A 12,328-nucleotide genomic window follows, 5' to 3' on the forward strand; every position below is an offset into this window, starting at 1 on the left:
CATCTTGAATGTTGCTTTTTATTTAACTTAAACCCTAAACTGTAAAAATGATGATGTGCAAATTTAAGTGTAGAAATCACAATTGCACACTTATACACGAAGAGTCGCACATAATTTTTGTTTGCAACGTTCTGCACTTCACAACAATTTGGATGATTTAGAAATAATAATTTCTCAAACGACCGAGAATTAGCAAATCGGTTTGACCAAGTTAAAGTATTGCATTCGTGCTCTTTGTTTAATCATAGGAGCTTGATTAACTTAAACTCATGCACTCACCCTTTTAATATCAGTTTTAACCAATTTATAGTAATGCGCCCATGCTATGTGTGGCTACGTCTCACCCAATTAATAAGCATGCATCAACTCACTGTTTGCGTGTTAATAGCATTGTCAAAGGATCTCCAGAGCAACATATATCCATGCCCAACCTTCAAATAATTAGCGGGTACCCACCCACAAGAATGATGCGATTCGCCATTAATTGCTACTCACGTTGCATGTAGACCTACCATTTGCTGACCAGTTGCCAGTAACTAAAGATGGTAGAAAAGTCTGAACCGTAATCAGATACAGTAGTAAGACCGAGCTTGCTGAAAAAGCTCACACAGAGAACTAGTACTTCTTATGTTCAATAAAAGATGTGTCAAATTTGACTAAATTTGAATGCATCTATACACCAAGTTATGTCTACATACATCCAAATTTTGACAAACTTGAAACATCTTTTATTTGATAGGAGAGTACTGTTGTTCTGGTCGCATGTGCGGATGTAGAGTTTGCGAGTATTCGAAGAAAAATGGCCTAACGGGCACCTTTCGTGCAGCAAAATCTAGCGTTTGCGGTGGCGGATCGATGTTGAAAATCCGTAGAGTTGGACTGGAGGAGCGTGGAAGCCTCGAACGAAAACCCCAACTGGACTGGAAACCTTGAATGCGATGGAGATCGTGTCATGCCGCTCTCACGCAAAGTGACAAAGCTGCCACGCCATTGCTGCTGTCACGGGAAAGAAGATAAAAAGTGACACGTGATCAATCTCGGCCGGAGGAACGCCATCTGAAAGATGTGGACGTCGACCAGCTCGACGATTCCGAGACGGCAGCTATAGCTAGCAGCAGATTTTTGACAAGCGTGGCCGGCAGATAGGCCGGACATTACATGTGCACGCGACATCACTTCCTAACGGCGACTTGGATCAATTACTGAAAACTCAAGGAAGGGAACCGAGCGGCGTAACGTAGAAGATCCGAGCACGTGCGCTCCGAGGTTCTAGAGGATCATGTTTGGTAGTACGTACTACTCTAGGAGCTAAGCTAGTACTAGTAGAACGTCGTACACACAGTGATTCCGGAGACAAAAATACGACGTACGAGTGAGACAAAGGCAGAGAACAGCATTAAGTTTTGGGAACAAGGAGATTAATTGGAACCGTCGCTTTGACCCTTTCTTCCGCGCCGCCGCCTCCAGGCTCCAGCACAGCGACTGGCACCAACATATGGAGAGCACACGAGTGCGGAATGAGAATCTAAATTTCCTCTAGTCTCGGTGCATGCTCTGCAACATTCGCTATTGAATCACTGCCCGTTTTTATTGGATTCTGATGAAGCGGTCCATGTGGGTAACCAAGCCTGTTTTAGTTTCGAGCTTTCCTGGTTGACTAAGGAGGGTTTCTTCGAGCTTGTCGCGTTTGAACAGCGCAGGTTACTCCAGGAGCGAATGCGATGGAGAGATTGCAAAATCGTATCCGTCACCTTAGCCAATTTTTGCGCGGGTGGGCGAAGAACCTCAGCGGGGTTTTCAAGGTAGAGCGGGACCGTTTGCTTCGTTTGGTCGAGGAGTTGGACGTCCTTGTCGAGAACGGTCCCTGTCTAGTGGAGAGTGGGAGGCCAAGCGTCTGGCTGACGATCAATTGGCCTCTCCGAGCCGAGTTATGTCTCATTGGACGACACTGCGGTCCATGATTTTCCTCGAGTCAGTGCGGAGGAGAATGCTATTCGTACTACACCTTTCTCATGATTTTCCTCGAGCCGTGTTCCAGATGGAGCATAATAAAGCGCCAGGGCCGGACGGGTTCCCTACAGAGTTTTTCCAGCGATTCTGGGAGGTCACGGCCGGACGGGTTCCCTACAAAGTTTTTCCAGCGATTCTGGGAGGTTATCAAAGAGGATATGATGGCCCTATTTGCCGACTTCCATGCGGGCATCCTCCCAATTTTTAATATTAACTTTGGAATCATTACTCTCCTTCCGAAGAAGGAGGACGCGTCCCAAATTCAGCAATATCGACCAATATGTCTCCTTAATGTGTGTGTTAAGATATTCACGAAGGTGTGTACCAACCATACTAATGCGGTCGCTAGCTCGATTATTAAGCCCTCCCAATCTGCCTTCATGTCAGATCACCACATCTTGGAGGGTGTGGTTGTTATACATGAGACGGTCCAGGAGTTGTACTCTAAGAAGTTGGATGGAGTAATTTTTTAAACTGATTTTGAGAAAGCTTGGGACAAAGTTAATTGGTCATTCCTTCAGCAAGTGCTTTGGATGAAAGGTTTTGATGATAGGTGGTGTGGTTGGATTGATGATGTTGTGAAGGGTGGCAGTGTTGGTGTTAAGGTTAACGACGACATTGGGCATTTCTTCCAAACAAAGAAAGGGTTGCGCCAGGGGGATCCCTTATCCCCGGTTCTGTTTAACATTGTTGCTGACATGTTGGCAGGCCTCATTGAGCGCGCTAAGGAGAGTGGTCGGTTAACTGGCATTGTTCCCCAGCTAGTGGATGGTGGGGTTTCTATTCTTCAGTATGCCGACGATATTGTCCATTTTTTAAATCATGACATGGAAGAGGCCAAATATCTGAAGTTGCTCCTGTGTGTCTTCGAGCAACTGTCTGGCTTGAAGATCAACTTCCACAAGAGCGAAATTTTCTGTTTTGGGCAAGCTAAAAAATTTGAGGCTCAATATATGCAACTGTTTGGGTGTGGGGTTGGGTCTTTCCCATTTCGATATCTTGGGATCCCGATTCACTACCGTAAGTTGTTAAATAAAGAGTGGAAATGTGTCGAGGATCGTTTTGAGAAAAAGCTTAGTAGCTAGAGAGGAAAGCTCCTCTCTAGTGGTGGCCGACTGACCTTGATTAATTCTGTTCTCACTAGTCTACCCATATTTTTTATGTCCTTTTTTGAGGTACCAAAGGGAGTTGCGAAGCGATTAGATTTTTACCGCTCGCTTCTTTTGGCAATGCGATGAACATAAACGTAAGTATAGACTGTCTAAGTGGGATGTCATTTGTCGGCCCCGGGACCAAGGTGGACTTGGGGTCGAGACCTTGAGGTTAAAAACATCTACCTGTTGAGCAAATGGTTGTTTAAAATTTTGAATGGAGAAGGGTTGTGGTTGGAGTTGCTTCGTAATAAGTACCTCTATGCTAAAACTCTTTCTCAGGTTACAATGAGGGCATCGGACTCCCCATTTTGGAAAGGCCTGTTGCGTGTGCGAGAGTATTTTTTTTCCTCATGTGTCGTTCTCTGTCAATTGTGATTTGAAAGTAAACTTTTGGGAAGATAGGTGGTTGGGGTGTGTGGCCCTTAAAGATCAATTTCCTTCCCTCTATCGTATTGCGACCAACCGACAGGCCTCTGTTGCTGAGGTGTTGAATGTGACACCTCCGAACATTGCTTTTAAGAGGGTCATTGTAGGTACGAGGTTGACGGCTTGGGAGGAGTTATGTGATAAACTGGTTTCAGTCCAGCTTGTAAACCGACCAGCACTAGTACAGAAGAGGCTATCAGTGTAGAAGGGAGAGGGAGCTGGGCTCAGGCTGGTAGATCGCAAGGAGAGGGAGGGTAGAAGGGAGAGAGAAGGCCGGGGGCAGCTGAGGAGGAGGGGAGCTCGGGCTGGTATTTGGCGAGGAAAGGGAACAGAGGAGGGAGATAGATGGCCAGGTTGGCGGCTGAGGAAGAGAAAGAGAAGTTAGGGTTTGGATATTTGGGGTGCCTTGGTGCGTTTTACATACGCAGCCTGGGCTGGGCCTCACCCATTAGTGGCGGGTCTCGCAATAAACCCGACACTAATGGGTTCTAAAAAAATTGTTTTCTTCATTTTTAGCATGATATACAACTATATTATATATCTAAATAGTCTAAAGTTCTATAATAATGGTCTACTTTGTACGAAAATCAGACAGGTGTAATTTTGAACCATAACAATGGTATTTGCATCACAAAATACTCCATTTTCGTATTTACAAAATAGAAAAAAAAAATTAATTTAATTAAAAAGTTGTAATAATCTTTGGCAATATTGTTTGGGATGGCAAAATGCACCTCCATGCAAAAAATGGATACATTATCATGAACTATGGAATAGAAATGTCACATTCATACTTGGTTGTCCATTTTGTGAAGGAATTTTTTTGGACAGTTTTAAAAATTCAAGCTTATCATTTTTTCTGGCAACTAGTACCCACAAAAAGACTCCATGCCAAAGAATTGACTTTTTTTTTACATCTTTTTCGTATTATTTGACTTTTCTCAAGATGGGGTGGAAATTGTCTGCACATTTTTACATAGCAAGGTGTTGAATATTTCAACATCCTATATGAATTATCACACACTTGTAGTTCAAATTTGAATTACTTTTGGGAAATAGCTATAAAAACCATTTAAAGGAAAAAAGAGTAGTTATAAAGCTAGAAAGCTCAAAACCTTTGGACACTAGCAATTAAATATGGTCTACTTCGTGTGAAAATTGGATATGTTCCATTTCCAACCATAAAAATTGTACTTGCTTCTCAAAATACACCAATTTTTGCATTTAGAAAATGTAAAATTATTTATTGATAACATAAGGTTGTAATATTATTTGGCAATATTGTTTGTAATGGGTAGATCTAATTTTTTTCTAATTTTTTATGAATCAGTTATGAATTTTCCAAATTTAAGCGATTTTCGGGGGAGTCATCAGTGGCAGGTTTTATCTTGGACCCGCCACTGATAGGAGGGGCATCGGTGGTGGGTTTTCAATGTAAAAACCGCCGCTGATGGCGTGGCCACTGATAGGAGGTCATGAGTGGGCGGGTTTTAGAAAAACCGTCACTGATGGTTGATTTTTACGTTTTTCGGGTTCCACGAGGAAGCCATGAGTGGCAGGTTTATTTGGCCCGCCACTAATGGGGGGTTATCAGTGGCATCGCATATAGCATGTTTTGTAGTAGTGCAGATTCATTCTCTTGGGTGTTGTCTACATCCGAGCTTTTTTCCGTGAAATCCCTTTATCAGGTCCTTGATTCCCCTGAAAATAAAGATTTTTGCATGGCTCCTTTGTCGTGGTGTTGTGCTTACTAAAGATAACTTGGCCAAAAGAAACTGGCATGGTTGCGAAAAATGTGTTTTTTGTGATCAAGACGAGACAATACACCACTTGTTTTTGAGTGTCTGATGGCGCATTTAGTTTGGGGAACTGTCTTTGTGACTTTTAATCTCCCAACCCCCTCTTGTATCGCGAACATGTTTTGACGCTGGCTTAATGGGATGAGAAAATCTCTTAAATCGCTCATACTTGTTGGTTCTTGTGCGATTTTTTGGTCCATTTGGAATTGTCGTAATGATTTGGTGTTTAACAAAAAGAAAGCTTTCAATTTCTTGCAGATTATTTTTCGAGCAACACACTGGCTCCGTACCTGGTCCCTACTGCTTCCGATGGTGGCAGGGAGACTATAGAATTTGGGTGCAGCCGTATGGAGATGGTAACACAAGAGTTTTACAGCTAGTTTGGGTGGTGCGCCGGGCTAATTTCTTGGTCTCTTGTTTTATTTTTGAGATGTAACTTTGGATGATGATATTGTACTGAACTTCAATAATATGATGGCTTTTTTTTAGAGAGATGGCTGTGTGCATTGATTGATGCAGAGCCCCGGGGTTTCCCTCATTTTCGAAAAAAAAAAGTGAAAGTGCACATTTTGTCCCTAGGAAAACAGGGTGGCCCATTCGATTTGAGCCCGAGAACCCATCTCTTTCTTTGGCTCAGTGCCTCATCTCGTTTGTCCCTCCATTCGCTTGTCTCCCTCGAGAACAAATCTCTCGAAGCCTTGCTCTCTCAGGGCTCTAGCAGCAAGGAAACCCCAGTCTGACGATTCACCGACGGCATTGAGCACCGGCTTTGTCTTCTTGTCCCTGGTTACCTATCAACTTGGCCTCTCCAATAGATTTCGTCCATCGCACACTTGTGACGAGGGGTGCTGGTATTTTCCATTGGTGTCGATGCATTCTGTTCTTGAATTGGCTGGCTTCACACTGTGAAATAGCTGTTGATCAGTACTTGCACTGAGTTACATCACTAAGTTGATAGAACTTGTATCCATTTTCCTGAACAACTTGATCCGCCAAAGCGCCAGCACTAAGTCTCTTCTAAAGGGTTCAATACTCGGCAAGTGGAGTTGGTTCTAGAGAAATAAGTACACACAAGGAATGGAAAAAAGATCAATGCACCAGTGTCTCAATGAAACATTCTTATAAGGAGCCGAAGATCGGCAGAAGAACAAGTCCTAACTAAGCAGTACAAACCAAAATATGACATGTCAATATACTACTCCTACTATATATAAAATTTAAGTTGGACTGCAAAAGCTCTATTTGGGCTGTCTTCTCCCTCTCAATCCACACGGATCTAGAAACTCACACTTAGGCTCCATCTACCTTTGCTTTCGATCAGGCGTCAGTGCCCCTCACGGCCAGCCATATCGGGTGGGAAGGAGGACCCGTTTATATTTTCTTTTAAATTTAATTAAACACACCCGAATAAATCAAAAGGCTGTTAGAAACAACCTGCGATTCTCCTGGAGCTTGAGAACCATCGGCCGTCCGCATCAACGAGATTTGGCAATTCCACATAGCCGTCGTAGCATACGTACCCTTCCACCGATGGATGATGGATCCGACTCCGGGCGCCGCCGCCGGCCGTCACGACGACCGCCATCCACTCCAACCTGGACCTAGAGTCTGCGAGTTCCCTGATGCGCCGGGCCGCCGGCGCCGCCTGAGCACAAATCAGCATCCACCATCGACTGGTAATGGGGACGTGTACGACCATTCCATCGACATCCAAACAGCGGAATTCGGGATACCAATTCCCAATTCCCAATTCCTACCTCCAATATCTACGTCCAAACGGGGTGTTACAGAGAGTAGTACAGCTTCGTGGCATAACAGCGGCCACGCCTATTTCCTCCACCAAGCTGCAGGCAAAGAATCCTCTAGCTCTTCACATCAGGCAAGTAATTTTGTTTTGTTAATTTCGGTGATACTGATACATGTGGTGATGGTAATCGTATCTAGCAGCAGAACATTGTTTTGTTAATTTCCTGATCGATGGTTTTTTTATTTTTGCCTACCAGGTTGTTAATTCTTCAGAACAAATCCATCTGTCAGGTAACAAGCGCACGCCACTGAAGATCTTCATCCTGCAGAGGCCGCCGCCGACGGCACACGACGCACAGTACGCGCTTGATGCATGGATGTTAGCAGATGGATTCTAGCAGACCCCGCGTCTGGTTCATTGAGGTTTGGAGATTTGATCAAATTTTCCAGTTGTACATCGACATGGGAGTGCATGTCAAACAAAGTGAACACAAACAACTGCATATACCTCTTAATCATGCAACTATATTGGCCATAGCGAGTGGATATTTGATTACTTTATTTGCCATAATTTTCACCAGCAATAAGCATAGTACTAATTGGTTCAATCAATTGCTACACGATACTGAACCAATCATGTGGTAACTTCCACCGTTTGATTATTCTTATATATGTACTAAGAATCATTGTTTAATTAAGAGTAAAATACACCATTAGTCCATAAATCCGACAAAAATAAACACTTTAGTCCATTAACTCGAAAAACGCACACTTAAACCTCTAAACTGGGACTACTGTGTCATTTTAGTCCAAAAATTGTTCAGCAAGCTCGATATAACACGTCAATGTATTGTTCTCTCCGACAGTGTCGGAGATTTAATACATAATTAAAAATTAAGTTGGACAACAAAAAGCTCACTTTAGACTGTCTTTTGGACGTGGCGAAATTACCGGCGCCGGTATATACCGGTGCGGTCTGGTCCACTGGTTCCGTTGAGATCCACCGCGATTCCCCATGTGAGCTCTGGCCGGTGCCGTTCCCCAGCGAGGATGGGCGGGAACGGGCGGTCGATACGGCGCCCGGTAAAGAAATATCACGTTGTCTTCTCCCTTCAACCCACACACAGATCTAGAAACTCACACTTGGACCTATTTTTTAGGCTCAAGATGTAGGGATATATAGGCCCGTAGGCCCGTGGGAAAACCTCAGAGTGGTGGAAACAGATTTGCAGTATTATTCACATTTAGACAAGGTTTATACATCACGCAACTAGAAATCTGAGGAAGACTGTCTTGTCTATTTCGGTGGAAACGGAAGCTTCGTAATCGCCTAACAAGTACACTCGCCCACGTAGCCGCCCGCCTTGCACTGTCTCTGCTGGATAAGGACCCGAGAGGGATAAGTCCACTGATTGAGCAAAACGAGCCCACCCTCATCTTGAAGACTAAACCAGGACAAACGATCCCGAACTATTCCAAGTTCAATTCTGAGTAGTAGTTTATAAATACCAATAAAGCAATAGGGAACTTCACAAGAAGTGCTTCCTCCATCAGAGCTACTAAAGCTATCAACATGGCAGACCTATTGCACAAGCTCATGCAAGAAACACCCCAGCCACCAGCATGACTTCTGATGCTCCTCCTATTCCCCCTCTCCCTCTTCGTTCTCCACTACGTGTTAACCGCGAAGACAAGAAGAATAAAGCAGCAGCAGCAGCAGCAGCAGCAGCAGCAGGGCAACAACAGCGTCGACGTCCGGCCGCCTCCTTCGCCGCCGGCGCTGCCCATCATCGGCCACCTGCACCTGATGGGATCGCTCCCGCACGTCTGGCTCGGCAGCCTGGCCAGGAAGTACGGGCCCGACGTGATGCTCCTCCGCCTGGGCACCGTGCCGACACTCGTTGTGTCGTCGCCGCGGGCGGCCGAGGCGGTGCTGCGCACGCACGACCACGTCTTCGCATCGCGGCCAAGCACCGTGGTCGCCGACATCATCATGTATGGCTCCTCCGATATCGCCTTTGCGCCCTACGGCGAGTACTGGCGGCAGGCTAGGAAGCTCGTTGCCACCCACCTGTTGAGTGCGAAGAAGGTGCAGTCTTCCCGCGGTGCTGCCGCCGACGAGGTATGTTTTTTATATTGATTGGGAAAATTAATTAAATTTGACCAAACATGCATGCATTCGATCCGAAGGGGAGACAAATGATGTAGTACAGTGTTTAGCACTGATTCAATTCCTCCTATTTAGATGTTCTAACCTTGTCCTATGTCAAATTTGTTAAAGTTTATAGAAAAGTCTACTGATATCTACAACACGAAATAAATATACTACTTCGTACTATTTTAGATTAACATAGTTGCTGAAATGCAGGTGAGCATGGTTATGTCCAAGATCAGTGAGACAGCCGCCGCAGACCGTGCGGTGGACATGAGCGAGCTGCTCTACACGTTCGCGAACGATATGGCATGCCGTCTTGTCTCAGGTAAATTCTTCCAGCAAGAAGGACGTAGCAAGATATTTCGAGACCTCATCGGTGATAGCTCACAGCTGCTAGGAGGGTTCAACATGGAAGAATACTTCCCAGCACTATCTAGGGTAGGCCTACTTAGAAGGGCAGTTTGTGCCAAGGTCGAGAGAGTAAGGAATAGATGGGCTGATCTGCTAGACAAGGTGATAGATGATCATATGAACAAGGACAAGTCAATGTTTGATCAAAAAGATGGAGATTTCGTAGACACTTTGTTGTCCGTTCAACATGAGTATGATCTCACAAGGGAACACATGAAAGCTCTCCTTACCGTAAGTATAATTATTATCCCTGCAAACAAATATAATATATATTTCCTGATATCTTACATGCATCTTCCTAAATAATGAATATCTACTGCAGGATATGTTTTTCGGGGCAACAGACACATCATCGCAAACCCTCGAATACACCTTGGCCGAGCTCATGAGGAGGCCACACTTAATGAGGAAACTGCAAGCCGAGGTGAGGAGTGCCGTGCCCCAAGGACGAGAAATCATCAATGAAGTCGACCTTAGTAACATGGCATACCTCAGTGCTGTCATAAAAGAGACGCTTCGATTGCATCCTCTAGCTCTCTTCTTGCTCCGCATCACACCATGGACGACTGCAACATCGACGGATATATGGTCCCTGCTGGGACACGTGTCTTTGTCAATGTATGGGCAATTGGTAGGGACTCTAAAACCTGGGAGAATGCGGAAGAGTACGTGCCTGAAAGGTTTATAGATGATGCACATGTCAACTTCAAGGGGAATGATTTTCAGTTCTTGCCATTTGGGGCAGGAAGAAGGATCTGCCCTGGGATAAACCTCGCAATTGCCAATGTCGAGCTCATGCTAGCTAACCTTATGTATCATTTTGATTGGGAGCTGCCCCTAGGGGTTGAGAGCAAGGATATTGATATGACAGAGATATTTGGGCTCACGGTGCGCCGCAAGGAAAAGCTACTCTTAATTCCCAAATTACGTGTGTAGCACAATATGCATCTTAAGATGCCTTGCTACGGGAAGCGATCCACATGGTGCTACTGATATACTGGGTGCTTTTGATATATAGTTGCTAATAAACCGTTGCCGACTTTTAGTTGTTTTAATCGACTTCTACAAGTGTTTAGGTATCAAAATTGAGCCGACTTGATGTATAACCCACCACCTGGGTTTGAATCTTTATGAATGCAAAACTAGATTTTCTATATACATTGTCGGAATTTTTCCTATGTATAATTTCCTTTTAGAAAACACACTTTATTTGTTACCAACTAATTTTTTGTAACAAAAAAAGTCTGCTAGCTAGTCCATATACGAAAACAAGGTTCATCTCCTCAATGAAGATAAGTCGGCATCTATACAATGATGGCTAGGCATTATTAAAGATAAAGTCATTGCGCGTCTTCCAAATGCTCCAACATACCAATGTGGAAAAATTTCATGGAGAATTGGCACCTTAAGCATTTTCTTGATCTCTGTCATGGTCTGATGAATATTGCCTCTGGGGGTGAACTCTCGGCAAAGGTATCACCAACAAGCAAGTGCAAATGGACACTGGAAAAAGAGATGATTTCTAGTTTCCATGAGGTTTTGCTGACAGAGAACACATGATGTGAAGGGAGATGGAAGTTCTTTCTCCTCAGCATGGCTCTGGTGTTCAACCTATCCATGAGGAGGAGCCAGCAGAAGAATTTGTGCTTGAACTGGCAACAGGATTCTCAATTCCATTTCATTGGTGCAGGTAACTCAATATGCTCAATCAGCACAGAGTAAAGTTTAGCTGCAAAAGGCCATCCTTGGCTCCAGCAGTGCACCAGCAGTCATGTCCATGATCAATGTCAAGCTGGTCCATAGATAAGTTCATCTCCTGGAACTGATGGAATGCCTCCAAAGAGAGTGGCAGGTGAAAAAAAGAGTGATTATGTCAGGATTACCATGAATCTCTGCAACGGTCATTTTGAAAGCAATGGCCTAGGAATATTGGGCCTAGTCTTGGGATATGTTTTTCAAAATCCATTGTTTTGGCCAAGTGTAGGTATTTGTTATGTCCTATACTGCGCCAAATAAGGAGGTATTTGTAATAGATGCCAGACATGAGACTACGTCATGTCAGGCAACGGTTCCCTGGGCTGGTCGTCCTGGGGAGCCGCGCCATTCCGCGTCAACGTCGAGTGATTTTCTCGCTAGGGTAAGTGCGTTGCGCATCCATACTCGTTGTTAGCGCGCGTTCTGCGCGGCGATACATATCCTCCCTCGTTTTGAATTCCTGGTCCCACCAGTCACCTCCTATACATGTAAATAAACTACAGAAAAACAAGACATGCACAAAAAGTATTAAAGCTAATTTAAATTCTAAATGAATTTGACGCGAATAGCATCGGTTTAAAACTAGTTTAAATTTTTACCCGTCGGATTTGGAACCTATTCCACCAGCGGGTCACTATGGTCAAAGGAAAACATTCTTAAGTTGGGGTCAACGTCAACTGTCGGACGGAAGATGGTCGATGTTGATCATCGAAACAATGAAATTGATGTTGTTGGAGCTCCGGTCATCAGTTGGTGAATCTGTCTCCTGTTCTAGGCTACTGGAGATGAATATAATTGAGTGACACAAATGGAACAAGAACAGAGTATAAAATGGGGATTACATGGTTTGGCAAACGTGTGTAACTTCAACA

General features: G+C 44.3%; 1 protein-coding gene and 1 long non-coding RNA gene across 2 annotated transcripts; one reads left to right on the forward strand and one right to left on the reverse strand.

Annotated features, from left to right (window-relative positions):
* Positions 1–5,840: 5,840 nt before the first annotated feature.
* On the reverse strand, positions 5,841–6,963 carry LOC112271141. Its single transcript, XR_002964060.1, has 2 exons — positions 6,824–6,963; positions 5,841–6,292 (listed from the first exon to the last, which is right to left on the reverse strand). It is a non-coding gene; the product is annotated as an uncharacterized LOC112271141 (long non-coding RNA).
* Positions 6,964–8,434: 1,471 nt separating this feature from the next.
* Positions 8,435–10,857, forward strand: LOC100831543 (indole-2-monooxygenase-like). The gene is given in 4 exon segments (XM_014898218.2): positions 8,435–9,257; positions 9,504–9,932; positions 10,024–10,228; positions 10,231–10,857. Coding segments are annotated over 4 exon segments (1,530 nt in total). The 5' UTR covers positions 8,435–8,768; the 3' UTR covers positions 10,638–10,857.
* The last annotated feature ends 1,471 nt before the right edge of the window (positions 10,858–12,328 follow it).

This window comes from Brachypodium distachyon, chromosome 2 (assembly GCF_000005505.3).
Source record: "Brachypodium distachyon strain Bd21 chromosome 2, Brachypodium_distachyon_v3.0, whole genome shotgun sequence".
NCBI classification, from domain to species: Eukaryota; Viridiplantae; Streptophyta; class Magnoliopsida; order Poales; family Poaceae; genus Brachypodium; species Brachypodium distachyon.